The following is a 27,397-nucleotide window of genomic DNA, read 5'->3' as shown; positions in this document are numbered from 1 at the left end:
TAATTGCATGCCATGGCGCAGATGAGTGTCGCACTCCACCAAAGCCAGAGAACGGCGAGGCCAGGACTCCAGGCTCTCCGTCAATGAGCGGGGAGGCAGGGAGGATGCTTTTGATCCCGCTCGTCTTCCTCTGACGTGCTGCAGAATTATTCGACTCTGAAGAAGGCATTTCTCCAGCTCGAGCTTTCCCTTGCTCTGCAAAGGAGACCAAGTGTGGCTCTGCCATTTCGGGCAGAGCGGCTGGTGATGCCGGGCTGTGCCGGTGGCCATCATGGAAGATGCTCGTTGGGCTCTGGGCCAAGTTCGGACCCAAAACCAAGATCTCTGAGTGCTTGGCAGTGTCCAGCCATCATGATGGTGGGTGCTTGTGTGGCCCTTCCCGATGGCGGTCCTGGGTTTTGGTGGCTTCTGCTCTTCGGTGTCACGCTGGACACAGCCTTGTCTGGGGCTCCAGAGCCCTTTGAGGTGTTGGGCCACGTTGGCACCGAGATTTCCAAAACCAGCAGCCATGGTGGGGCGTTGTGGTCTCCCACTTCCCTGGGGTTTTTCTGATGCTTCCTCTGGCTTTGCTTTCAGGAATTTAACACACACACAGCATAAGGAGGGTCAAACCTCCATCTCCAGCAGCTGAAATCCAGTAATTACCCAGCGTAACCCACCTGGAGAAGCGTTCTCAGCTGGTCAGCAAATCGTGAAGAAATTCACTGCATCCTTCAGAGCAAGAAATTATCCTGGAGAATAATTTATTACTCTGGCAGCTTTACAGGTATAAAAAATAGAATTAAAAGGGTGGGTGAGACTGGAGATTTAAATGGCACACTAGAAAACTTTGAGCAGGTGACATCTCAACCTGAGATAACGGTAGCTGGGGTTTTCCTTTTGGATGAAGGGGACCTGACAGCAGTGTGAGGAGGAGATGAAAGGTAAAACCCTGATGCTGGTGGTAAGGACAGATGGGGATGGAGGTAGAAGAGCATTGGGGAAGCCTGTGTTGCCTCCGGAGGTTGCTTGCAGGAGCGATGCCCTGCAGCTCCATCCCATTCAGCAGCAGGTGCTGGAGCCCTCTGGGTTGCTGAAGAAGCAATAAGACATAGTGGGAGCCCTGGAGAGATGCCAGGAGGATGCGCTGGGGCATGCGACAGCCATGGGTGACCGCAGGAGTGTCACCTCATCTATTCCGGGGCAGGAATCTCACCACTAACCTCCCCTGATGCGCGGTTCCTCTCCGCATTGGCGTGGTGCAGTTTAGCTGAGCGCAACATCATCCTTACAGCTGGAGGGTATCTTTTTGGGGACTATTTTGTCCTATTTTTAGGAAATGCCAATATGGATTGAGAACAGTTTTTTGGGTCTGGGAGGGAAAAGGTCAGCTTGAACAAATTTCTCAACCTGAACTGAAAACAGAGAGGGGCAGAACAGTTTGCTCGCCGTTTTCCAGACAGACCCACTCCAGCTTCAGATGGCAGCTAATTAAAGTGCTGACATTTTAAGACACGATGATGTGAAACCTCTTGCTTTGAGCCAAGTCTGGGCCCTTTTCAGAGCTCAGCTCATGCGTTTGCTGCCCAGAGTCCCCAAGAGCGGCACAAGCAAATTAAGGATGAAATGATAGGGTGTTTTTAACATAGTATTGGCTCCAGCTGCATCTGTGGGGCTGAGCGTACTGCCCCAGTAATATCCCCAGGCAGCAGCTTGTCCTGGGGATGCTGTGGCGAGACAAATAAATCCCGATGCATGCAGGCGAGGGGCTGAGCCGGATGCAGAGCGGTGGATGGACAGACGGATAAGCAGATCTTGGTGGGCTGATGTGGAGGGGTCGATCAGGACACCGCAGGCTGAAGGTGAGCTGGCACAGACATTTTCTGCTCCGTCATCCTGAGTTTTCCGCTCGGCTTTGCCAGACTGTTCCAGGGAAGGCGAGCGGCACGGCGCGTTCTCCCAATGCCATCTAGTGTCTGCTGTGGCAGCCCCAGACAGTTATTTTAAGGCATCAGAGCTTATTTATTGCAGAATGATCTTTGAGGGCCAACAGGCTGCGGCGGCTGATTATTAACAGTAGTACCTGCAGCACGGAAAACTAACTGGTGAGTGCACGGGTTGGGCTTGATTATTGTTCTATTGCTCCCGTCTCGCAGTAAGAGCCCACCCGGGCAGGATGGAGCGTGAGGATGCGGTGACATGTCCAGGGTGATTAAAGTCTTTCAGCCTTCAGCCACTTGTCTTGTAGCCCTGACATCACCTGAGGCTTAATCACTCAGAAAAGTGCTGTCATGTCCTATTGTCGCCGTATTGGGAGCGCGACCTCTTTCCCATTTAGCTGCCATTTCAAAATAATATGACTTGCCAGGGGACAGATATGACTCAGGAGACTGGTAATAGGATATAAAGACTTTGACCTGCGGGTCGCCCGTTTGAATGCCGCCAAGGTCGACGGCAAGGGCAAAGATGTCGTTTGCACGATGGTTATTTGGCCAAAAGATGTGATAGAGATGTACCCAGCCCTGTGTGCAGCAGGGGCTGAGGGCTGGGCTGGACTCTGCTCCCATTTCAGGAGCACCCTGGGACCCTGCACCTCCCCACCTGGGTTTTGGGACCGGGTGGCTGCCCACGGTCCCCTCCAGCTTATGATTTTGCCCTCCACATTCTTCCTTTACCATCATGGCAGGGCCATGGTCTGCCCAGACTGGAAATGCTCTTAATTCTGCGCTTTTAGGGGCAAAGTGCCACAGCAGCATCTCCCCTCTGTGCCCCCTCGCAGCACAAAGGTTTCGCAGGACACACATGCCCTGTCCCCCTCGTCACCCTGTCCCCTCCTCTGCTCACCATCAACTTCCATGGTTTAGGTCGCCGCTAACCCCATCCTCCACCACCACTGACCATGCGAATTTATCTCCTCGGTAACAAACCATCTTACCGAGTCAGTTTGATTCCATGATTAATTAAGCTCTGCCTAGAATTGAGGTTACTCCCTGCAGTTGCACTTGTAAACATGGGCAGATTGATGTGTCCTGGCCATGTTAGGTGGCTGCTACCAGGCTGGGCGGTGCAGGGTTTGCTGCTCTCATCCAGACGGACCCTCGGGGCAGGAGGGTGTCTGAGCAGCCCCCACAAATCTGCAAACTGTGTTCTGGCCGCATGAAGGAAGCCTGTGCTGGGGAGGCATTAACATCAGCGGCTCTTGGGGCAGCTCAGGGCTGATGTTGACATGAGGTAGCGAAAGGTGCTTTCAATGCTGGGGGCGCTGGGGGGTACTGGGGGTGCAGCACATGGCTGATCTGGGCCACAGCTCCCCTTGCACCCTGGTACACGCAGGTCCAGCCGCAGCAGAACCGCGGCCGCCGCAGCATCTGCTCAGGGATGCAGGATGCAGCCACCTTCACCCACAGCACCGCTCCCCCCGGGGCTGCAGCCCCCCACTCATTAGCACACTGCCCTCCCCACCTGCTGGGCCAGCAGGGCGGTTTAATTGCTGTCGGCCTCATTAGCAGTGCCGCCTTCTTGCCATCCTCTCTTTAATTGCAGCCTCCCTCCTTCCCCAGGGAAGTGCTTTGGGTGAGAACCCCCCCAGGGACCTGTTAAAAACAGCGTTTGGAGCCTTTGTCCCCCCTCCCATCCATCTGAGCCCCTGGCTGCGGCGCTGGGGCTGTGCTGGTTGTTCCTACATCTGCTGGAGATTGGAGGTCGGTTCCACGGTGTGTGTCCCCAAGCCACCAGCACCTGCAGGACCGTCACCACGCTTTGCTGGCACCGCCGGTTTTGGGGGAGCCGGTTTGGCTGCAGCAGCAACAGACGCTCACACGACTTTCGCGGTGGTTTAGCCAACATCCAGCCCGCTCTTGGTGTTTGGTTTTCACTAATCTGTTTGCCTGCCTTTTTAAAAAATTATCTGCAAACAAGGTGCCTTCTTTGAATAGCAGTGGTGCTGGGTAAAAGGAGCAGCGGGCGGGTGGTCTGTGCAAACAACATTTCTGCACCCGCTCTGTACCTGCACCCAGGACCTATTTTTCTCTATTTATCCAGCATCGATAATGAGATTCCACCCTCCTAACCAGCATCTGCATGCAACAGCACCAAAAGCAGAAGCGACTCCTGCTGAGTTAGTGTGTAAAAGCCTTTGCAATCATCTTGTGCTACAAACCTGAAGTAGGGTTTAAATACAAGGCTCTTTAATAAGATGAAAATAGCCCTTTCCCCACTGGTTTTTCTGCTTGCTCTTCCATGCTGTGGAAGCCCGAGGGTTGTGTCGGGGCCCGACTGTCTGCAAAAATCTGTCAAGGAAGGGACTAAACTGGAAAAAAAAGCTCTGAATATTATTATTATTTTACAAAGTGGAATAATTTTCCTTGCAATTCTAAAACCCTCAAGGAAAAAGCAACGTGCCAGTGGCTCAAGGAAGTGTTTTGCTTTTCTGCAGCGAATTCTGTCTGACAATAGCAAAGCGGATGGGACAGACGGAGATGTGAGCGGTGACGTCCTCGGATGGCGAGCAGGACAGTGCAGCAGCACACAGCACCGGTGTCCGGAAGGAAACCCTGTGCCTCGGTGTGTGCAGCAGGAAAACAGGTACAATCCTATTTACCTGCCTCCTCCAGAGCTGGCTGTGGTGGTTGATTCATGTCAGCAGCTCAGCTGGTGACTCCTGGATGAATGACACTATATAAATGCAAAGCGTTATTAATATTTCATGTTGTAGTGAAAATGTACTAATGGGGCTTGTTCCTGGAAGATAAAGTGCTGCCATTAATACACCTCTGCCTCCCCAGCACCAAGGACTGGCTGGTTTTGGCTGGTGGAGGGTTCAGCTTTTGGCACCGGGCACACGATGTTCTGGTGCCGCAGAGCCGGGTTCAGCCCCATCAGCTGCTCTGGAGGGACCGACGGCAGCTCCCACCGCTCGTTTCACCTCACGCTCTGGTTTCCTCCGTCCTTATTTGGCCTTTTTGTGCCTGCACCAGGTATTTGCCAGGCAGACGGGGCTGATCTCTGCTCTGGCTCGGCCAGGCAGCCCTAACCAGCGCGATGCGGAGGGAAGATGTGCAGACGCCCACCTCCTGCCCCCAAAGCAGGGGGACACGGGCTGCAGAGGATGGAGGTGAGCTCTGCCCGGAGCCCAGCGCCGGCAGAAACTGCCCAGCGCATCTGGCAGCTCCCAAAGACAGGGGGTTTTAACCCAGAATGCAGCAAGCCTCAAGAGCCCCTTCAGACACCCGCAATTCTGGGGGTTCTTGGGACAGAACCTCCCCCCAGCCCGGGGGTGCTGCTTCGAGCCCCCGACTTGGGGCGACGCAGTCCCCGAGAATGCCCTTCCCTGCATAGACCACACAGACACATTAAAGAAAAAAAAAAAGGGCTTATTTGCTTTCAAACTACAGAACTCTTCCCTGGAGCCATCCGCAAACAGTGGTAATTTACTTTACAGCTGTTTAGATTTGTTTCTCTACATTTTTTTTTTAAACCCAGCGGAATTGCAAATGAAACGTGTGTTTGCTCCTCAAATGACTCCGGCTGTACCTGAGCTCTCACACCCCATGCGGCAGCACCCGCTCCTTGGACCCACACCCATCTGACCCCCACCCTTGCTCCGTGCTCCCCATGGCAGCTCATGGACACGCTGGGATCTGCTGGAACCCCGTCCCTTCCCCCTGGGAATCTCCTCCTCGCTCCCAGGGATGACTCACACGGCACCAGTGCCTCTCGCACCGGGCGATGTGTTCCTGCCGCGGGCAAGCACCGACCGGCAGCACCGCCGGCCTCGGCACAGGGACGTCCCGCAGGTAAGCGGCACGAAAACGCGTGAGAACACCCCTGTGCTGCAGCCCCCAGCCCTGGGGAGGCAGCGCTGGGGCTGGGGAAGGTGCGTCTGCCGCTCGCCGCAGAGCCCGACGTGATGCCGGGGTGATGGGCGCAGCCGGGGAAGGAGAAATCTGGGGTGTGCGTGTGTGTCCCCAGGGATCGCCCTGGTGGGATGGGAGCTGTCGGCTCTGCGGGAGGTACGTGCTGGGGGAGCGGGTGTGTTGCACAGGCCGGGCTGTGCGGAGCAGTGGGATCTGCTCACCCCCGAGAGCGCTGCCAGTGCAGGGAGATTTGTTATTTTACTGATAGGTAAAAAGTTTAAGGGAAGTCAGTGCCAAACAGCCCTGGGGGTCTCACTCGGTTGCAGCCCCACAGGTGCGTTTATCCGGCGTGATGCAGTCCAGGGTCACATCAGCTGCTCGGGGTCCTGGGGCTGGGACAGGCTGAGATCAGTCTGAGCCGATGAAAATCGGTTCTCATGGCCGCCCAGCCCCGAGTCAGCCCCTCGGTGTTGCCGGGGCTGTGCAGCCCCCCAGCTCACCCCTGTCCCTGCCCCATGGGGTCTGTCACCACACTGTGCCGTGGCTCTGGCCGCGTGGGCACGGCCGGGTTGGTGCAGCGGGCGAGTGGAGGCGACGGCAGATTCCAGCAATGGGAGAGGACGTGGCGGTGGAGCCGCAGAGCTGCTGGGTGAGTCACACCCCGGCTGCTCCCATTTGCCTGTCTGCCTGGGCCAGGCCTGGCAACGTAAGGAAAATTAATAACAAATACCTGGGTAACAGCGTGAGAGCTGTGGCGGGCGGCACAGGACGGCAGAGCACTGAGCTGGGCAGGGGCTGAAGGAGACTTTGCCATGGCAGAACCAGCAAGTTCTGGTGGGGACCCGCAGAGGGGGACAGTGCCTGGTGGAGACATCGCCCAGACCAGGTGTGTGCTGGGACACATCTCAGTGTGTGTCCCTGTGTGTGAGCAGAGGCCGGAGATGGTTCCCCCAGTGCTTTGGACCTCCTGCAGCTTGTTCATAGAATGGTTTGTGTTGAAGGGACCTTCCCAGCACATCTTGTCCAACCCCTGCCATGAGCAGGGACATCTTCACCAGCTCAGGCTGCTCAGAGCCCTGTCCAGCCTGGTGTTGATTCACTGTGACCGTATTTTCTCTCTCCCCAAGGCTCGCTAACAGGATCGGGGGACCATGAACTGGGGGGTGTTCGAAGGGCTCCTCAGCGGGGTCAACAAGTACTCCACGGCCTTCGGCCGCATCTGGCTCTCCATCGTCTTCATCTTCCGCCTGCTGGTCTACGTGGTGGCAGCCGAGCGGGTCTGGAGTGACGACCATAAGGACTTCGACTGCAACACGCGGCAGCCGGGCTGCAGGAATGTCTGCTATGACCACTTCTTCCCTGTCTCCCACATCCGCCTCTGGGCCCTGCAGCTCATCTTGGTGACCTGTCCGTCCCTCCTGGTCATCATGCACGTGGCCTACCGGGAGGCCAAGGAGCAGAGGCACCGCACGGCTGGCGGGGACGAGTGCCACCGCATCTACCCCAACCCCGGCAAGAAGCGGGGAGGGCTGTGGTGGACCTACCTGCTCAGTCTCATCTTCAAGGCTGGCGTGGACGTGGTCTTCCTCTACATCTTCTACCACTTGTACAGGAACTACACCCTGCCGCGAGTGGTGAAGTGCGAGCTGGCCCCCTGCCCCAACATAGTGGACTGCTTCATCTCCCATCCCACCGAGAAGAACATCTTCACCCTCTTCATGGTGGTCACCACCTGCATCTGCGTCGTGCTGAGCATCATCGAGGCCGCCTACCTGATTGGCAAGCGGTGCCGCGAGTGCCTCCTGGCCAGCGGCAGGACGAGCCGGCGGCACAGCCGGGACTGCGAGCTCTCCCACGCTGAGCCCACGGACACGGGGGGACAGGTTTTCCACGGAGCGGACTACAAACCCCCCATGGCCTCCATCCCCCCCACGGCCTCTGCCCCCGACACACTGCCTGAGGAGGAGAATCTTCCCTAGAGCTGCCCGGGGGAGCCGGGAGCCCACCCTGAGCCCTCCTCTTTGGTTTGGACCAGCCGTGGTGACAAACCATCGGCTGGGGGCTCCGATCTGCTGGGAGTTGGGGCAGCCCCTGGAGCTGAGCCCCAGCGATGGCTTTGGAGCTGAGCTGCAGCCGGGCGGGTGGGTTTGGGATGCCCATGGCATTACGACCTCTGTGCTGCCCGGGGAGGCACTTGTCCTTGTGCTCAGCGAGTCAATGGCAAATCTCCTCACCAGGCACCGGACACAGGCGAGCAAGGAGGACATCTTAATTATCTCCCTGTAATCCCCGCCTTTAAAAAAAATAAACGAATTCCTGATTTGAGATGCGCTGCTGGGCACAGGGGGGCACACCCAGAGGTGCGAACATCCCCAGCCGTGGGCTGCCGGGAATGGGCTGGGGCAATTTCAACACATCAGAGGTTTTCAAAGCAGTTTGGGGGTGAGTGTGAGGGGCTGGACAGGACGGGCACCCTCAGCCCCCCAGGAACCCCTCTCCCCATCCCTCACCCTCCGGAAGCCACACCGCAGGTGTCAGGGCCATCTCAGAAGGATACGATTGTCATTAATAACCCTCATTAGCGGAGTGGGGACCGGAGCACATGCTTGGTGTGTAGCCACCGTGGCGAAGCGCGGGGTGAGGATCCGGCCGGGCCGGCAGAGCCCGTCGTGGGCTGCGGCGCTTCCTGCCCAGCTGGAGAAAAACACCCCAGCAAAACAGCTGAACGAGGGCGAGGAAAAACACCCCAACCATTGATTAAACAATAACATTAAATGGCAGAATATAATCTTGTTTATTGCTGTCATATGTCGCGTTCTGCCGTGACTCAGGTAGCACCGCAATTTCTAAGGCCATCAACAGTAACTGAACATTAGCCGGGATGAATAATTAACAATAATTTCACGGCAAATGCACTTGTAAGTAACATTAACATTGAACATGCAGCTCGATCTGTTGCTGGTTTTGCTTTATTTAGAGGGTGTGATTGTTATTTTTCCCATGTGCAGTGGCAGCCCCGGCACTCGCAGGCTCTGCAGAGGAAGCGGCACGAGGGGGGTGGGTTTGGTGTCTGTTGAGGTAGGAGAGACGGATGCTGAAATACAGGTGCATTTCTTCCATCTCCTTTAAGTGAAGCCGTTCTCATCTCTGTCTCCCCTCTGTCCGTTCTTGCTGGATTATCCATTTGAAAATGTTCTTTACTGAAGCCTTTAAGGTAGAGGATACAAGTTGTTCTCTGTGTACAAGCCATTGCCTCTGATTTAAAACACTGGGGCTTAGGCTGTTTGTTTTCAAGTAAAGCTGGCTGCATTGATCAAGGCTGCCCAAGTAGCCAAATCCAGAGGTGTTCCCCAGCTGCAAGCGCTAATCACCACAGAGATGAGCCCCAGAAAAACCACCCTGCCCGACCGCCCTGCTTCTGCACATCAAAGCAGCAGCTGGAGCCGTTTCCCCTTGCGAGAGACCTGATGATCCAGTTGCCATTAGTTGTTGTGCTGCTTTAGCTCTCCCTGCAAAGCTCTCGTGTCTTGCACCATCCTGGTTTGGGATCAGCAGCTGCTGGCCGGACAGACAGAAATGTTTGGCTCTTTTTCTGCTGTTTCTGTGGTCTGCAGCCCCTGGGACGCAGCGTCCTGGGCGAAGAGGCAGGACTGGTGTTGGGGGTAAAGCAAATAACCTGGGGGATGTCACGATAAAAGCTGAATATTTCCCAGAGTTTGCGTCGTCACACAGGGGATTGCATTTGCTTGTGAGGTGCTCAGAAGGCCCCCTGAATTTTGGGGAGAGGGGATTTAAAACAAAACCATCGCTAACTCCAGCCCAGCCATGGATATGGAGGGTTTGTGTGCGCGGCAGCACAGGTCGGGGGCAGCCTCTCCTTCCCAGGGGGGACTTGTTTCTTCCCTGCCTGCAAAATGCCTGTTTGCTGGGAATTGAAGAGAAATTCCATGCTTTACATCCAACGTGCCGGAGCGAGCGGCTGCCCCGGCTCCCAGGCTCCCGTGACTCCAGGAGGTCCCCTCCTTGGGGACACGGCCCCGTGGGACAGCCGGGGTGAGTGGGATGCTGTGACGGGCAGGGAGCCGGAGATCAAAGGCCGGGCTGGGTCGCAGCCAAGTGCTGCCTCCTGCAATACCCCATTTAAGTCTATTTTAAAGAGATTTTTGAGGTTTTCCTGCTGGTTTGCTCTCTGCCTGCTCTGCTCCTCGTTTGTTTTCCCTTTATGGAGGAATCTGAGGTTTGGCCACTGGACGCCACGGGGTGTTTTTAGTGTTCGCATTGGCACTGGAGCCTTTCAGCTGTCACCCCACTGAGCTGGAGCGGGGTGGCAGCAGGGTGACATGTCCCTGGAGCCGGGTGACATGCCCCAGGCATGTACCTGAGGCTCCTCCAAGGGCTCCCTGGTGCTGAGAGCTGTGGAATCACATCAGCACCTTGTCCCTGTGCCAGGGATGGCAGAGGGGGCGCAGGGACTTGCCCTTTGTTGGGACACCCAAACACCCGCTCAGTGCTGCAAAACACGGGGTGTTTCCCTTCCCCACCCAACTGCCTTAGGGGAAACCTTCTGCCCGTGCCAAAAGGCACCTGAACTTTCTCGCCGTGGCCACGTGGCCTCTCCTGCAATGCCAGAATTCCAGGTGAGAGGCTGCTGGGGGTGTCCGGCCCCACTCTTCACGCAGTCCTGATGGGGTTTTACCGGAGGGCAGGGTACTGCTGCTCTTGCAATAACTCAGACCTGCTGGCGGTTCTCACCCTCTTCCCTCTCTCCTGGGTTTTTCATCTCAAAAGCCGCAGTCCCTGGATTCCTGCCGTGCCGGCTCTTACGGCAGCATAGTTCAAATTCCTGCTCCTGCAAAGGCAGCTCCGGGGCGTGGGGGGGTCCTGAGCACCCACTTTGCTCTCAGACAGGATGAGGGTGCCTGTGTATGCCCCTCGTCCAGACTCCCCCCACTCCGCACCCCCAGGCTCCCACCAGGGATTGCTTTGGCTCTCCTGGAGGGTTTCCCCAGCCCGGCAAACCCACACACACTTTGTTTGCCATCCTGGAGCCAAAATGCTCCATGTCTGCCACGAGTGCAGGGAGCAAACCTCTCAGAGCACGGAGCACCTGGCGTGGCTCTTCAGCCGTGTCCCCACGGGAGGGGTGGCCCCGTGTCCCCACGGGAGGGGTGGCCCCGGCGAGGCACCGCATGGGGCTCCAGGGTCAGGGAGTGCCTGGGAAAACACGGCGGTGCGCTGGGCCCTGGGGTGTGCCAGAGCGATGCCAGGAGAGCCTCGGGGCAGCCGGTAAACCACGGGCGAGCGGAAACGCATTCCTGCCCAGGCCACGTCTGCAGAGGCACGAAATGGGGCTGCTCAGGCAGAGTGGGACAGTCCCCTTAGGGACACATCCCAGGTCCCACAGGAGGCAGCTGACAGGGGTCCCAGTGCAGGGGACCCTGCTGCTATGTTGTGCCACCCAGTCTGTGCCACTCTTTGGGAAAGGTCTCGTCCAGGACGCCCCGGTGCTGCCAGGGCGGTGGCTGCGGGTTGCTGTAGGTTGGAGATACCAATGAGCTGTTGCAAAACTATTACTAAGGCTAAAGCATTTAAAAAGTGGGTTATAATTGCGCAATTTGTGATTCTTAGCAACGGTTGCTGGCTGCCCCTTATCTGAGGGCTGGTGTGAGCCCAGTGCCGGTGCCTGCTCATGCCCAGGGTTGGCAGCGCCCGGAGCCACCGGTGCTGGAGCCGGAGCATCACCTGGCAGGAGCCCCTGGGGTTGTTTGCAGAGGAATCTGGCTCTGTTGATCTCGCTGCAGATTTGACCCACCTTTATTGTTCAATCCGAGCGTGTGTGTGCATGTGCGCAGACGAGCACCTCTACGGAGCTGTTTGCCAGACTCACCCAGTTACTGGGAACAGAACAAATTACTCTTCCCCTCCCCACACACGCTCAGCGCTGCAGACGAAACCTGGGCAGGCGGGAGGGCTGCAGACAACACAGCCGGGAAAGACCTTCTGAAAGGCTCCTGGATCCGGCCACCTCCCTCTGTCCCTGTACCGGCTGGGCAGGTATGTCCAGCACAGAGGCACCGGGGGCTCACAGAGCTGGTTGTGGGGGGACGGACCCCGCGGTGCCAACGGGGAGCTGGGTTATGGTGCATGAAGTGCCACATTGGGACCCCGCAGGCAGCACCGGGGTCCCTGGCCCATGGCGCTGCACCCCCATGGGTGGCACAGCATGGCACCCCAAGGAGCAGGAGCGGCCATGCCAGGCCTTGCTCCTCCATCCCACCGCCCTCCTCGGGGACCAAAAGAGGCTGAGACCCTCCCTAGGAGAATGCACAGCTGCGTTTGCACCCCAGGAAGGAGCCGAGTGCGTTGGGGCCCAACGCCCTGCACCCACGCGGGGCAGGACGGGCGGTGACGCAGCGGGCTGGCACGCCGGGGGCTGGCGAGGGTGCCGGGCTCGGCGGGAGGCAAAGTGGTGCTGCAGGCTGAGCCGAGCACACCGGGAGCGTTGCCCCTGCTCTGCCTGGCTCCCCCCGTACCGTATACCCCACCCCGGCACGGGGCTCGGCACAGAGCTTGCACTCCCCGCTTCACCGCGGGTCTATGGCTGGAGCCAGCGCTGGACTGAGACAGGTGGGTGCTGGGCGGGTGGGTGCTGGGTGGCATCACCCGCTGGCGAGGGGGCATTGGCAGCACACAGGGGCTGTGGACGCCACCATTGGCACCAGCTTTTGGCTGAGGAGAGGAAAGTGGCACCTCTCCCAGTTTTAAAGTGAAGGGCTGGTCAGGAGAGCTGCAATCGCTCCCCGCCCGGGGAGCTGCCGTGGGTTTGCCGGGGAGGAGGATCTCCCCGTTTCGGACAAGGCAGAGGGCAGACGTGCGCAGGGCTGCACAGGGGCTGCCGTGGCACCTGGCACACACTGGCACAGGACCCAGATCGGCCCCGCGCACCTCAGCCACGGTCCTCGGTGTACCCCCAGGTCAGCAGCGTGGGAGCAGGTTCGGAGCTTGCTGTGGGGTGTCCCCATCCAGAGACAGGCTCTGGGCAGAGCTCCAGGCTCTGCTCCTTCCCTGCAGCCCCAGGACACCTCACCGTGCTGCGCAGCCCTCCCTGGACAAGGGGACCCTGACCACCCGTGTGCCATCGTGCAAGGAACAGCCATGCCCTGCGCTGAGCGCTTCCCAGCCCGCAGCCCCCGCTGAGCAGGAAGAAGCCTGAGCCTCGTCCAGGTATGTCTGGGAGGGCGCTGGGTTGGCAGCGGCTCCTGGGGAGTGGGAAGGCGAGTGCACGGCAGGTCCTCACAAAACCAGACTAATTCTTGAAAAGAAGCTAAAAAAGTCTCCTCTGAGCAGCGCTGGGGCTTGGCTCTGTGCTTTGAGGGCTCGGCCCTGGGATCGCGGGGTGCTTTGCTCTGGTCTTCACCCCCACGTTACAAACCCCCCCGTGCTCCCATAGCAGCGCTGTGTGTTACTCAAAGCCAACAATGCGGGGCCAGATTCAGCTTGCCGTCCGATACAGACAGCACTGAGTCAACAGCTGCCAACTCACCTCTGGGTAGAAATCACCCGGGCTTTGTAAATCCAGGAGGCAGTAAAGCTCCAGGTCAGGCTTAGCTGTGCTCCTCTTCTTGCACCGTGGCAGCCCCAGGCTGAGCCGTGGAGCCGGTTTGGCCGGCACGGGGCCAGGAGCCGCCGGCAATGCTGCAGGGAGCGGGGTGCCGGCCAGGGCAACGTGCCGGTGACGGGCACAGACTCTCAGTTTCAGCAGCCCCAGTTCTGCCTGTGCTTGACCTGCCTCGGACGGCACCTGCAAGAGAGAAAATGGGTCCCTGGCATGTCCTGGAGTCCCAGCTCTGCAGCAGCTGCTTCCCCTTTGGCTCTCAGCGTTAGCAAAGCATGGTGGACAGTTTAGCCCATCCTACCCATGAAGCTGAGGCTCAGGGAAGGCTGGGACCATCCCCTCTCAACTCCCTGTGCCCCATGGGTTTGCGCTGCCAATTGACACAAACATGCGTGGTCAGGCCAGGGACGTGGTGGCAGGGACTTGGCCAGGTGGCTCATCCCTTATGGCAAAACCTTGTCAGAAGGAGACGCAGAGAGGCTGAGTCATCCCCAGCTGTCACCAGGAGAGTGTGGGGCTGGGCTTTACCGTCCACAAGTGGAATGGTCTCCCCACCCCAGGTGAATGTAACGTGGTGGGGTAGAGTCTGGGAGGTCAGTGAGCAGCAGAGATGAGTGGCCTCAGTGCTGTCCCCCATCGCTCTTCACCCGCCACTTCTGCTGCTGTTGCTCCAGGTTGGGTGACTTTGGCCCCTGCCAACCGCCATGGATTGGAAAACGCTGCAGGCGCTCCTCAGCGGGGTCAACAAGTACTCCACAGCCTTCGGCCGCATCTGGCTCTCCGTCGTCTTCGTCTTCCGCGTGCTGGTCTACGTGGTGGCGGCCGAGCGCGTGTGGGGAGATGAGCAGAAGGACTTTGACTGCAACACACGGCAGCCGGGCTGCACCAACGTCTGCTATGACCACTTCTTCCCCATCTCCCACATCCGCCTCTGGGCCCTGCAGCTCATCTTCGTCACTTGCCCTTCCCTCCTGGTCATCATGCACGTGGCCTACAGGGAGGACCGTGAGAAGAAGAACCGGGAGAAGAATGGGGAGAATTGCCCCAAGCTCTACCCCAACACGGGCAAGAAGCACGGCGGGCTGTGGTGGACCTACCTGCTCAGCCTCTTCTTCAAGCTTATCATAGAGATCCTGTTCCTCTACCTCCTCCACAAGATGTGGGACAGCTTTGACTTGCCACGGCTGGTCAAGTGCACCAACGTGGAGCCCTGCCCCAACACTGTGGACTGCTACATCGCTCGGCCAACCGAGAAAAGAGTCTTCACCTATTTCATGGTCGGAGCCTCCTCCATCTGCATCGTTCTCACCGTCTGTGAGATCTTCTACCTCATCTTCAAGCGGGTTGTGCGGAATGCGCGGAAGTGGAAGAAGTCCGTCAAGCGCTCCGTCAGCTACAGCAAGGCCTCCACCTGCCAGTGCCACCTCAAGACGGAGGAGAAGGACAACAAGTCCCAGACGAGGTGTGTGGCAGCCCTGCGTGCCTCGGCCCCCAACGTGACTGCTGTCTGACAGGGTGCTGGGAGGAAAGGAGGGAGGGAGATGTGTCCATGGATGGATGGCCCCAGAGGTGGCCATTGGTGATGCCACCACCAGACTCTTCAGCCAGGACCTTGGTGGCTCTAAAGGGGAGGGGGACATATCCGTGGAATCTTTCCTGCTTGGGGCTGTGGGAACGTCCCCCAGGTGTCCTGGTGGTGTGGGCATGGTAGGTGTGTGCCAGCTGCCCATGGGCGTTCCTGAGCCTGTCTGTTCTTTCCACAGAGCAGAGGAGCTGTGAGCTCGCCTGTCCCAGCCAGTTCACCTTCCCCTTGTCCCAGCAGCTTCTCAAGCCTGCCAAGTCCCCGAACCCCCGAGAGTCAGCCCGTGTGAAAAATGACCAAACCAAACAAAGTAAAGCCCCCTGAGAGGGGCCGATGGGTGCCCGAGCAGACGCAGGTAAGGTGAGGGCAGCCCCGGAGCTCTGCGGCTGCTCACGGTGATGCCCAGGGCTGGCGTGCCCGGCGTCCACCCACTCCTCCCGGCTTGTCACGCATCGTTAGACTTTTATTCACCAGAACTGCACGCTGGCCCCCAAGGAAATCAAGGAGGCATCAGCATCAATTATTTACTAAACCTTGATAGATATTAAAATAAATAGAAATTATTTCCATTTAATTTCTCCTTAAGCAGCGCTATGCAGAGGGTCTGGCCAGCTGCGTTCCCAGCTCTGCTCGTGCTCCCCCAGCCCCACGAGCGTGCTGTGGTGCGTGCTGACACCGCCGGGCTCGTGCTGCTGTGAGAGGCCGTGACAGCGATGCCCACGTTGCCAGGAGGGGGACGTGTGACGTGTCTCTGCGCCAAACACGGAGCAAATGCTTCCAGCGCGGGCTGCTCCTGTGGTCACTCTTGTGTCACCTGCACAGATGCTCCCGCAGGTGGGACAGCACAAGGTGTCCCAGTGGCCCTGCACCAGCACAGGTCTGCTTTGGGACACCTGCACAGCTCGTTTGGGGCTGTGGCTGAAGCCTGCACTGGGTACAGTCCTGGGAGGGTAAAGCAACATGGGAGCTGGCACATCCACGGGTGGGGGCAACTCTGGTTCCTTTGTGGTTTTGGAGCAGCTCTCCAGAGGTGATCATTTTCACTCATCGAGGGCTGGAGGGGCACAGAGCATCACTGGGAATGGGCACCAAGAGGGAGGCCATGCCACTTCGGCAGCCACAGTGCAGGGTGGTGAGACGGGAAGGCAGTATTCATGGGGACTGGCTGGGAGACGGGCACTGGGCTCCGCAGCACCCTGGTGCCACAGTGTGGGGTGGCACATGGATGTTACCTGAAGGACGGCAATTATTTTATATTAAATAAAGCAATGCTGTTCTGGCTCAGCACCAGCACTGTCTGTGAAGAGGAAATGCCACGTTTCAATGCGAGAGAGACGGCAGCTCCCAGTTGTGTGCACACTGGCCTAGTTTCTGATGTCAACAGCCCAAGCCCCCCAGCCCTGGCTGGACCCACGCAGCCCATGCCAAGCGTGCCAGCCCTTTGCGGCCACTGCAGGACAGCGACAGGGGTACACGTGAGCCAGCAGGACTTAAGCCTGTGCACAAACTATCAGCATCTGCTCACCACTCCTTGTTGCTGTGGCTCCACACGCCCAGACAGCAAAGCTCCGCTTAAACCCGGGTGGCGGGTCCCTGTCCCCGGATCCCCGGCGCAGCTCAGCCCGGCGCCGGGGCAGCTCCGGTGTGGCTCCGGTGCGGCTCCGGTGTGGCTCCAGCACCACCCAGCGCCCGCCGCGCCGCACGGACCCGCGGGGGGACCCGCTGAGCCTCCCCGGGGACACCCCATCTCCACGGCCCTGCCTGCCTTGGTGTCCCCCCCGCGCCCGCGATGCGGCCACCAAAAGCGCGATGGCTTTAGGGGTGCGCAGTGGGTGACATGCTCAGGGTCCCACCCGTGGGTCCGGGCACCCCGGGCAGTCCCTCCCCCGCCCAGCGGCTCTGCTGAGCGCTGGGAACCGCAGCCGGGAACGAGAGGGCAGGGAAAATCGGGCTTTCCACCGCACCGCACCGGCTTCGGCCCCGGCTGTCCCGGTTGTTCTCGTGTCCCGGCTGTTCCAGCTGTCCCAGTGTCCCGTGGGTCCCCGCTGTCCCGGGGGTCCCGGCCGGGCGGTGCTCCGCAGACCCCCCCGCCCCGCCGGGACGGCCCCCTCGGGCGGGGGCAGCGGGGGCGGCCCCGCACACCTGGAACACGGCGCTAAGCCCCGGCCCCCCGTTTCCTGCCCGCGCTCCTCCCCCGGCTCCCCCGGGCCCCGCACGGCCAAAGCCGCCCGGCCCGACCCGGCCACTCATACCCAGCGCGGCCCGAGCCCGGCGGGACGTGCCGGAGCGGAGGAGGTGAGTGAGCGGGACCCCCGGGCACCGCTTGGGGACACTGTGCTCGGGGACGGGGACACCCCCCATCGCTGACACCCACTTTCTGCTCAAGACACCCCCTCACCCTACCACGGCTAGGTGTGGCTTTAGCGGCCCATCTGACACCTACGCCTGCCTAATTAGCTGATGTTAATTAGGGGCGAGGTTGTTTTCTCTCTCCCAGCCCGCTGCAGGGCTGAGCTCCCGCCGAGGGATGCGGGCTGGGCTCGCCGAGGGTGAAACTGAGACACCCTGGAGCAGGATCGGGTCTGTATGCGGTGAGTGTTCTCGGGGATCCCCCGGCCGGGAAAAGCCCTGAGCAACGAGAACACTGGGGCGCTATCGCCCCACAGCAAGGGAGCTGGCTGGGGACCGTCCCACCGGCTTGGGGTGAGCTCTGAACGGGTGTCAGGGCGGTGGCTGAACCGCGGGGGTTTGTGCTTCCCCCCCTGTGACCCTGTTGCTCACTGTCCTTCGGTAGAGCCGGAGCAGGGGGCTGTAGGAGAGCAAATCTGGGCTGCTCCTGCGGCCGTGCCACCTCTCCCAGGGCAGCCCCAAACCACCCGCCAGCGAGCCCTTTGCTGTGGGCTGTGTCCTGGGAGGCAGTGACAGCCACAAAGTGCTGCGGGCTGGGTGCTGCTGTGGGCAGGCAAATCCCTGAGCTGCCTCTTTCCCCCCAGCCCCGTGTTTCTTCACTGGGCAATGGGGTGTAGGAGGAGCACTCCTGGGCTCCGAAATCCTGCCTGGCTCCCTCCTGCAGGTGCGGGATGCTCCTTGGAGGGTTTGCTGGGACCAACTGCAGAGCAGCTGTGTCCCAAGAAAGCCTGGGGTTTAGGAAGCCCCGTCTGCCCTGTGTTCTCCAGCATGCAAACAGAGAATTGACTTGGCTTCTCTCCCCTCCTCTCTCTGCTGGCAGAGGCACGAGATTCCCTAGAAGATGGGCGACTGGGGTTTCCTAGAGAAACTTCTGGACCAGGTCCAGGAGCACTCGACTGTGATCGGGAAGATCTGGCTCACCGTGCTCTTCATCTTCCGCATCCTCATCCTGGGCTTGGCTGGGGAGTCCGTCTGGGGGGACGAGCAGTCGGATTTTGTGTGCAACACCAAGCAGCCGGGCTGCACCAATGTCTGCTATGACAAAGCTTTCCCCATCTCCCACATCCGCTACTGGGTGCTCCAGTTCCTCTTTGTCAGTACCCCAACCCTGATTTACCTCGGCCACGTTGTCTATCTCTCCCGGAAGGAGGAGAAGCTGAAGCAACAGGAGAGCGAGCTTCGGGCTATTCACAGCAAGGACCCGAAGATCGAGCAGGCCCTGGCAGCCGTGGAGAAGAAGATGTCCAAGATCTATGTGACTGAGGACGGGCGGCTCAAGATTCGAGGGGCGCTGATGTGGACGTACATCATCAGTGTGATCTGCAAGAGCATCTTTGAGGCTGGCTTCCTCGTTGGCCAGTGGTACCTGTACGGCTTCTCCATGGTGCCCCGCTACGTGTGCAAGAGGGACCCCTGTCCCCATCAGGTGGACTGCTTTATTTCCCGCCCCACTGAGAAGAGCATCTTCATCATCTTCATGCTGGTGATGGGGCTGGTCTCCTTAGTCCTGAACCTCCTGGAGCTTTTCCATCTCTGCTGCAAGAACCTGCTCAGCAACGTGAAGAAGGTGCCGGTGCCAGCTGGCCCGAGCCCGGACACCTTTGCCGATGACATGGCCTCAGGTCCCTACGTGCCCAAACACTACCCCTTCCTGCCCATGGCCGAGAGCCACACAACATCCTACCAGGCCTACAACAAGCTCTCCAGCGAGCAGAACTGGGCCAACCTCCACAACGAGGAGAACCTCGCGCTGGTTGGTGGCAGCAGAGCCCTGTCCAACCCCTATAGCCCCAGGGATGCCAATGCCCCCACCCCAGAGGAGAAGCTGTGCAGCCGGCCCGGGAGCTCAGCCTCCAAAAAGCAGTATGTCTAGTGCTGGGCTGGCCCTGGCTGGCTGAGGGGACCGTCCTCGGTCCCTTGTGCCTGCAGAGGTGCTGGCTGCAGGCAGGCAGCTGCCTCCTGCCCGTATGGACAAGCTGCGCCCACAGAGACCAGCCTGCCCCTGGGACACGATGCTCGGGAGCGGAGCCTCCACTCTCTCCTGTTTTCCCCACAGACCCTGCAAGGAAGGAAACTGCAGAAAGTTCCCCGGGACGGGCTGTCCTGCACTGCCGTGGGAAAGGGACAAATCCCTGGGGCCATGTGGCTGGGAACAGGCTGTCCCTGAGGCTGCTGCACCTCACGGGCCGCGGCTTGGCCGGACCCTGGGGCTTGCCAGAGCCCATGCCGGGGTGAGAGCCGGGCGTGCGGCCGTGGGAAGCCACTTGCCTCCAGCCTCGGCACGGAGCGGGCTGAGCCCCGTGGGGCTGGGGCAGCGCTGCCGGATGGGTACTGGCCACCAGCCCCGTCCTGTTCCCATGACCCTGTTACAGATCCAGCGGGGCCAGCGGCTCCTGTGCAGGGGTTCCTGCAGGAGCTGCCCCCTTCCCCTTGGAGCACGGGAGGGTTAAGCCAGAGGCAGCTCTCGGCCAGGGCTCTGCGGTGACCAGCACATCCCGATGGCTGCAGGGTCACTGCTCCGGTGACCCAGGAGTGTGACTCCCCCCTCGTCTACTGGCCCTGGGCCCATTCCCATGTCATGTGTGTCTCTAAGTTATTTTTAACCTGCTGGCCTGAGCAAGGAGCTTTCTGCCTTAAAGGTGCAGTTATGCAGGGGATCTGGGGAGCCATGGCCAGGCACCCCTGAGCCCTGTGTTTCTTTGGGGAGGAATTACCCCAGCAATGGCTGGATTGGGGGGGGTTATTGGTTTTATTACTTTGCACTAGTCATCTCCTGCTGTGGGCTGAGGTGCCGGGGGGATGGAAGAACCAACTGCTGCCACATGAGCAGTCACCACGACCTCCCCAGCCCGTGGATGCTGTGAAAGGGGAAGGTCCTGCTGTGACCAAGGGGCTGTGGGTCCTGCATGACCCGGGTGTGAGTGTGGGCACTGCCCTCAGTGCCGGTTCCTTTCCCCCGTCAGACTCAGCGTTGCATCTTGTTGAATAAAGTTGGATGAATGACAAAAGGTGAAGCGTGGTGTGACTGTGCCTGCTCCAGCCCTGGCGGTGTTGGGGAGGGGGGTGAGGGTTTGGGCTGAGGGAGGGGGAAGCTGCTGTCCTGTGGGTGATGGGGGGGTGAAGGGGGGTGTGGGCACCCGCTTGTGCTGCTGGTGCCACCTGCCATTGAAGCACAACCCTCCCTGCTCTTCTCCTGGAGAACAGGAGCTGAGGGGAGACCTGCTCTCTGAACTGCCTCAAAGGAGCTTGGAGCCAGGGGGGGGTCGGGCTCTGCTCCCCAGGAACAAGCACCAGGAGCAGAGGAAACGGCCTCAAGTTGCGCGAGGGGAGGTTGAGGTTGGATCTGGGGAACAGTTTCTTCCCCAAAGGGCTGTGGGGCATTGGAACAGGCTGCTCGTGGCAGTGCTGGAGTCACCATCCCTGGAGGGCTGGACAGACGGACATGAGGTTCTCAGGACATGGGGCAGTGCCAGGGGTTGGTTAACAGCTGGACTTTGCGATCTTAAGGGTGTTTTCCAACCAAAACAATTATGTGATTCTATAGTGTCCTGTCCCCCTGAGCCCGGCCTCAGCCTAGGGACTGTCATGGGCCCACCGAGGCACAGGTGGCCCAAAGCTGAGCTCGGTCCCTCTCCCCCTGCCCTAGCTCTGCCACAGATGAACACAGTGGAGGCCGTGGAGCCGCTCACAGCTGCATAATAGGTGGAAATGAGCAGATAAAGGCACACAATGCGGCTGGGGCTGGTGTTTAGTTTCTCCAGCCAAGCAGCCCAGGACTGAGCCTGCTCTCAGCCCAGGGCCTCTTCAGCAAGGGTGGGACGGACTAAAAATACCCTGGAGAATATGAAATATGGGTGATACGGGGTGATATCGCTGCCATCGGCCACTGGAGGAAGCGAAGAGGGAGGCACCCAGCTCTGCTGCTCTTGGTGCAGCGCCTGGGCTGGCGGCCAAGCCCGTCCTTGACTCCTGTCCCTGCTGGGGATGGGGGGGCTGAAATCCCCCGGGGTGGGGGGCTGGGGTGCGCTCAGCCCCCCCATGCCCAACATAAGAGTGCAGATCTCCTCTGGAGGGTCCCTGCCCTCTCCCACCAGCTCTGCAGGGCCCCTGCCCTCTCCCACCATCACCCAGTGGGGACCGCCTGGGGCACCCCAGTGCAATGGGGGGCACAGCCCAGCTCCCCCCAGGCAGCAGCAGAGCTGCCCAGCCCCACAATGCTGCTGTTCACTGGGAAGAGGAGCCGGCGCACTCCGGGGAGGAAATGCCCGTGTGAAAGGTAACGGTGCAGCCGCGCTGTGTGTTTACCCGTCGGCAGCGTGTCCCCACTCATGTCCCCTCTCCTGGGCTGATATTTTTGTTGGCACCAAGGGAGCATCACGCTTTTCCGAACGGCCATGCAAGGTGGAAAACAAGACGGCCGAGACCCCCCTCGCCTGGACACGGTGGCTGGCCGTGGGCTCTGCGCAAACACAGCTCCGCGTCCCGCTATTGTTCCCGTGTTGTGACAAGGCGGCTCGGGGTGGCTGGTGTGACCCCACAGTGCCGGGACCTGCCTGTGGCACACGCCAACAACAACAGCGAGGGGCTCACCTGCGCCGTGGGGCCGGGGAGGGGGTAACAGCAGGGCCGGTGCTGGCAGCAGCCCCCCCAGAAGGTGGGTGGGTGGCCCTAAGGCAAATAAAAGTTTGAAGCTGATAAGGGCTCGGGCTGGCCCGCAAAGCCCTTTGGCACAGCCTGGGGACAGATAGCAGCCGGCCAGACACGCACGAGCTTTCTCACACCTCCACGCTCCCTCCTGAGTAAACAGGGCCCTCCGGTCCCTTTCTGGGAACAGCACCCGCTGTCCCAAAGCCCAGCCCCGTACCGCGATGCTGAGCCTGGTGGTGGCACGGGCAGGTTGGAGGCTGCGGTGAGGGGCTCCCCATGGCAGACCCAGCTTTCAGATAACGGGCAGCGAGCACAGCCCTATGTGCCTGCCCCACAGCCATGCGTCTGCAGGGAGGTTCCTGTCTTCTCCCTAGTTAGGACCAGTCCATGCTGGCCTTCCACTGCACTATCCTGCCCTGGGCTGGGGAAGAGGAGCTGTGAGGGCTGCCACAACGTGTCACGCCTGCAAGGCTTTCCCCAAGGCGCTGGCCAAGAACCAGGGAGTTTATTTTTAAGCTTTCCCAGCATACAGAAAATAGCATGTGTCTAAATCTGACCCGCATGCAGGAAGAGCCGCGGCGGGAGCAAAACTGCAGCTGAGAGGGGAGGAAGGGCAGAGATCTGGGCAGGGGGACACCAGTCAGGACTGCAGCATGGTCCCCTCATCTTGCTGGGGTCCCCCCAGTGCCCAGGGCTCTGCTGGCAGCTTCCCAGCACCCCATTTCCCCAGGGCCGGGGGGAACAGACACTGGCAGGAGCATCCTCCTGGGCCAGGCATGGACCCCGCACCCCAGCACCTTCTCTCCAGGCAACACCAAACCAGGTCTAATCCTGCCCTTATCAGCACCACTGCCAGCAGTACACAATGAAGGAAAAGCAAATCCCAAATGGGTCCCTTCCTCCACCAGGCCCGTCCCGGTTATATTTAGCCCTCCGCGCACGGGCACGTCAGACAATGCGGCCCTGTGTGAGAACCGCGGGCAGGAGGAAACGCGCTCAATAGCCTCGACAACTTCCCGCATCCTGACATTGTCGCTCCCCTCTGGATGCTTCCTCGCATAGAGGCAGTGGGAGCGCAGAGATCAGCACCCCGTGCCCACCTCGGGATGGGTCCTGCTCCTGCCAGTGGCTCAGAGCATCGTCCCGATGCAGCACTGGGAGGGCAGGGGCTGCTGACTGTGGAGCCAAGGGCTTTTCCTGGCACAGGGAGGCTGATTTGGTCTAAAAACAAGGAGCTGCGGTGGCCCAGGGGTGCTGGGGATGGGGATGGAGCCCTGAGCTGTGGCTGCAAGAGGTTATGCCGAGCAGGAGGGAATGTGTCCCACTGTAGCTGTCCCCAGCCAGGGCTTGGGGAAATGCCTCGAGATGCAAACCAGAGCTGCTCTTCGCTCACAGCACAACAGGGCTGCTGGTGGTAACAGAAGTGACACGGGGAGGTTGGGAAAGGACTCTGCTGCGCTCAGGGAAAGGGCAAAACCAGAGCCTGGGAAAAAAAGCCTCGGTTGGTCGGGACAGGGGAGGGCACAGATGTCCCCAGGGGCTGCGCAGGACACGTGGGGGAATGTGCCATTTTCTCTCCAGGGCAGCCAGACGGAGCACTCTCTGTGTCCCAGGTCTGTGGGTACTGAGCCACTCCAGGACGGGACACAGGCGTGTGAGTCCCTGTGGGCCCCAGCGTCCCCCTCCAGCCCTGAGTACCCCTCCACTCCTCCTCAAAAATCGACCCTCTGGGCCTCACAGCATGGGGACCGGTGGCTCTGAGCAGCCCCTGTGCCAGCGCGGGGTCACAGCATCCCCAGCCCCACACAGATGGTGCATCCCTGCTCTGATCTAACCGGACATCCGCCGTGGCTGTCCAGGTGTGCTGAGTTGTGCTGAGCGGCCGGGGGGGGCAGCTCTCGGGGCCCTTCCCGAAGCCAGACAAGCCCTGGGATGATGCTCGCTGCAAAATGAGCCTGGTGTGGGACTCCCTGCTTGGGGACAGGCTCCCCCGGCTCATGCAGCCCGGGTCGTGCAGCTGACACGGCTCCTCGCCACGCTCCTGCTGCAGCGCCAGGCTGTGCCGGATTGCAAACACGCTGGACCAAAACAAGGACTTGCACTTGAGCAGTTTGCGAAGTCTCGGGAAGTCGGGGTTTTTTTTGCCATAATAGTTTATTCAACAAAGCTTCCTCTCCCTCTTCATGAACCACTGTGGCTGCTCGCCCCAGTCCTGAGTGCTCGCCGGCTCCTATTCTTGTCCAGCCGGTGCTTCCCAGGCAGCACATTGTTGGGATTCAATGGGAGGAAGGGTGGGTTTATGGCACCGAGGGTTTAGGAGAAAGGCAATTGGTCTGTGGTAAGAGGCTTCACCCCTGCCTCAGTGCCTGCCGGGATTCCATGGCCCCGCAGCAACGCTGGCGTCTGCTGTGGAGATGGATGAAAGTCCCCAGACGCACAGAAACCAGCTGGAAACACAGTGGGACCAGTAAGGGAGCTGTGGTGGAGCGGGGCAGGGGCTGCTCAGCCAGGTGCCATTGGTGCCCGTGCAGCCGCTGTCAGGGCTCAGCCCTGCCCGAGGGCCCAAGCAGCCCCCCCGACCGGCACCGTGTGGGCCCAGGGGAGGAAACGGGGCAGCGAGGTCCCCACAAAGCCCAATTGTGCCCAGCCGGCTCTGGGAACAGGCAGATCAATGGGCTATAAACAGCCAAGGGAGCCGCTCCGTCGCGGGGTGAACAAAGGGGTTTCGGAAGACGTTTCCGAGTTGGGTCCAGCTGGTCCCAGCTGGGGGAAGGGACAGGATTGTTCCCACCCGGGTGCACAATAGGGAACAGCCATCATCCAGTGTCACCCCACAGCCAGGCTGGAAAGCAGGAGGCCAAAGGCAGGGGGTAGCTCAGGGGACAGTGCCAGGCTGCCAGGGGTACAGGGGCAGTGGCACAAAAGGTGCTGTGAGCCCTAGTGCAGCAGGTGACAGAGGGACAGGGCTGGGACAGCCTTTGCGCCACCCCGAGACTCCTCCTGCACCGTCTAACCCAGCATGAGCTGCTCTCATGCACCGCGATGGCAAGGGCCTGTGCGTTCCCGGCAGTGCCGCTGTGAGCCCGGCTGCAGGGCAGCGATCCAGCCCCGGGACAGCAGGTCGGGAGGTAAACACGGCCAGGCAGCGCAGCAGGAAAGCTGTCAGCAGGCAGGAGCTGGCCCCGAGGAAGCAGGACGGAGCAACGCAGAACGCTGAACTGGCTGCTGACCTCAGGGCTTTGCAGCAGACACGACAGATTTATCATTCCCCGGAGGGGAAGGCTGGGCTAGGGCAGCAGCGAGGCCTCGCTCAGGCACCACGGGAAAAAACAAGCCGGGAGGCAGCGATAACACCGGCTGTGGCCACTCGGCCCAGGCACACTGCCGGCAGAGAGCAGCAGCAGCTACTGGCTGGCCCTGCTCAAGAACCGCTCAACTGTCCTGCCGTGCTGGTGACACCTGAGGCTGGAAGGGACACCACCCACTTGTCCCCAGTGTTTGCTGCCTGCTCAGCAGCACAGCAGGACCCTCCGTCCCCTGGGCCCCCACCCGGCACTGCCACAGCCCTTCTTGTCTAGATAAGGAGGTTGACGGGAAGCAGACAACGTGACCAGGGGAGCCGGGAGGGATTTCGGTGCCTCCCTCTCCTTCCTGCCCGTCACTCTGTGCCCGCCGTGCCAGGCCCCTGCGCCAGGCAAGGTCACTGCCCGACCAGGCATAACGGCAAAATTTCTCCCATTGCAGAACGGGCTGCTTGTTGAAAACATGGGGAGCAGAAACACACTCTGAGCCAGGTGTTGATGCAGAAGACAGAGAGCCCCAAGGACTGACAGAAGTTTATTGTGGCTGTTCCTGTACAGGGCAGAGATCTCCCCATTCTCTACACACCAGTCCAAAGCCACCGCCACGCTCAGAACACCACGAAGCAGGGCCAGGACTTCCACCTCCCACTGTCCTCCTTCCTCGCTGTGAAGCCTGGGGACGACGCAGACAGGAGTTCCCTGGAGATGTGCAGCACTGCACAGGGTGTGATGTGGTAGCGTGGTGTGTGATCGGGGTTCGCAAAGAGCCACGGGAAAGCTGTAAGGACAAAAGGTCCTCCTGCCCCCGGCGGTTAGCCTGACCCCCACCCCACGTCACTCAGGTCCAAGTGTCTTCTGTCTTCACGCCATGAAGGAAACCAAACCTTGAGAGACATGGGTGGAAACAGGTTGAGAGGGCTGCATGGTTCAGGGGCCATGACAGGCTGATGGATTTTGGATCTGCTCCTTCTCCAGCGCCCTGTGCCACATAGGAGCTCTGGCTGCTGCGTCCTGGACGCATCCGTGGGGCGGTTAAACCCCAACCCTCCAGAGGGCCCTGGGAGCGTGAGGAGCAGCAGTGGGCACGGTGCATCACCAAGGTCCAGGCCGGTGCAGGAGGGCGGCTGGGGGAAGCTGTGCAGGTGACAGGGGAGTCCCCGGGGACAGTCCCTCCAGGGCACCATCTGCCCCAAACCCGCCATTAACTCTTTTCTGGGCGGTTCCTGTTGAGCACGGCCCGAGGGGCAAACTCCAGCTTGTCCTTCAGGCTCACCACCTTGGTCAGGTCCTTGCCCGCGATCTCCTCCAGCTTGCGCTCCTCCCGCTGCTCCGAGATGCTCTTCTCCTCGGCGGCGGGCGGAGGGTCCCCGCGGAGCAGCCGCTCCAGCTGGTGACCCACCAGCCCCACCACGAAGGCCACCGGGAAGGTGACGTACGGGGCCTTGGAGCGCACGGCTGCCCAGAGCACGGACCACATGGCGCCGAGGGCTGCGTCTGGCGGGGGCGAAACACGGCGGTCACCAACCGGGCCCGGCCCCCGCGGCCTGAGGGCCCGCAGTGCCCGGGAGAGGCTCCGGCGGGCAAGGCCGCAGCGGGCGGGTCGCAGAGGGGACTCAACGCTGACCCACAGAGAACCGGGACTCAACCGGTACCCGGCCGGGACCCCCGCGGGGCTCCCCCGGAGCCGGAGCCGCCGCCGGAGCCGCAGCGAGCCCGGGGCGGCCCCGCTCACCTGGGCCCGGTCGCCGCCGTAGCCACGCCCCTTCCGGTCAGCGGGGCGGGCGGGACAGCGCGCCGTCAGGCGGCCCCGCGGGGCGGTGCTGCCCCCTGGCGGACGCTGCGGAGATCGGCGGCGCTGGGGGAGCGGCCGGGGCTGCGGGACCCGCGGAGAGACACGCGGAGAGACACGCGGAGAGACAGACGGGGGGACACACGGGGAGACACGCGGGAAAACACGCGGGGAGACCCATGGAAGGAGACTTATGGGGAGAACCACGGGGGAAACCCA

General features: G+C 60.5%; 4 protein-coding genes across 15 annotated transcripts; 3 read left to right on the top strand and 1 right to left on the bottom strand.

Moving 5' to 3' along the window:
- The first annotated feature begins 4,414 nt into the window (after positions 1–4,414).
- LOC135575220 (gap junction beta-5 protein-like) lies at positions 4,415–8,159 on the top strand. 3 transcript variants are annotated; one of them, XM_065041644.1, is made up of 3 exons: positions 4,415–4,563; positions 5,461–5,774; positions 6,962–8,159. In XM_065041644.1, exon 3 carries the CDS (start codon positions 6,986–6,988, stop codon positions 7,811–7,813), a length of 828 nt encoding a protein of 275 aa, XP_064897716.1. In that variant the 5' UTR covers positions 4,415–4,563; positions 5,461–5,774; positions 6,962–6,985; the 3' UTR covers positions 7,814–8,159. The 3 variants fall into 3 exon arrangements, with proteins under 3 accessions (XP_064897716.1, XP_064897718.1, XP_064897717.1); XM_065041646.1 differs by lacking the exons at positions 4,415–4,563; positions 5,461–5,774 and adding an exon at positions 5,790–5,990; XM_065041645.1 differs by lacking the exons at positions 4,415–4,563; positions 5,461–5,774 and adding an exon at positions 6,185–6,720.
- A 3,245-nt stretch (positions 8,160–11,404) lies between these two features.
- Positions 11,405–15,600, top strand: LOC102087776 (gap junction beta-3 protein). 7 transcript variants are annotated; one of them, XM_065041648.1, is made up of 4 exons: positions 11,436–11,888; positions 12,906–13,058; positions 14,124–14,911; positions 15,213–15,600. In XM_065041648.1, exons 3-4 carry the CDS (start codon positions 14,154–14,156, stop codon positions 15,226–15,228), a joined length of 774 nt encoding a protein of 257 aa, XP_064897720.1. In that variant the 5' UTR covers positions 11,436–11,888; positions 12,906–13,058; positions 14,124–14,153; the 3' UTR covers positions 15,229–15,600. The 7 variants fall into 7 exon arrangements, with proteins under 7 accessions (XP_021153220.1, XP_005509684.1, XP_064897720.1 ...); XM_021297546.2 differs by having other exon boundaries at positions 12,809–13,058; XM_065041647.1 differs by lacking the exon at positions 11,436–11,888 and adding an exon at positions 11,935–12,461 and having other exon boundaries at positions 12,809–13,058.
- Positions 15,601–15,815: 215 nt separating this feature from the next.
- On the top strand, positions 15,816–20,448 carry GJA4 (gap junction protein alpha 4). 2 transcript variants are annotated; one of them, XM_005509628.4, is made up of 2 exons: positions 15,816–17,326; positions 18,261–20,448. In XM_005509628.4, the coding sequence occupies exon 2, from the start codon at positions 18,282–18,284 to the stop codon at positions 19,311–19,313; it is 1,032 nt and encodes a 343-aa protein (XP_005509685.2). In that variant the 5' UTR covers positions 15,816–17,326; positions 18,261–18,281; the 3' UTR covers positions 19,314–20,448. The 2 variants fall into 2 exon arrangements, with proteins under 2 accessions (XP_005509685.2, XP_021153200.2); XM_021297525.2 differs by lacking the exon at positions 15,816–17,326 and adding an exon at positions 17,359–17,622.
- A 5,436-nt stretch (positions 20,449–25,884) lies between these two features.
- Positions 25,885–27,166, bottom strand: SMIM12 (small integral membrane protein 12). 3 transcript variants are annotated; one of them, XM_065041661.1, is made up of 2 exons: positions 27,122–27,166; positions 25,885–26,883 (listed from the first exon to the last, which is right to left on the bottom strand). In XM_065041661.1, exon 2 carries the CDS (start codon positions 26,864–26,866, stop codon positions 26,591–26,593), a length of 276 nt encoding a protein of 91 aa, XP_064897733.1. In that variant the 5' UTR covers positions 26,867–26,883; positions 27,122–27,166; the 3' UTR covers positions 25,885–26,590. The 3 variants fall into 3 exon arrangements, with proteins under 3 accessions (XP_064897733.1, XP_064897732.1, XP_064897731.1); XM_065041660.1 differs by having other exon boundaries at positions 27,014–27,159; XM_065041659.1 differs by having other exon boundaries at positions 25,885–27,162.
- Between the last annotated feature and the right edge of the window lie 231 nt (positions 27,167–27,397).

This window comes from Columba livia, chromosome 26 (assembly GCF_036013475.1).
Source record: "Columba livia isolate bColLiv1 breed racing homer chromosome 26, bColLiv1.pat.W.v2, whole genome shotgun sequence".
Lineage (NCBI taxonomy): Eukaryota > Metazoa > Chordata > Aves > Columbiformes > Columbidae > Columba > Columba livia.
The sequence above is the reverse complement of the archived record's forward strand: the minus strand, read 5'-3'. Positions and strand labels throughout refer to the sequence as shown.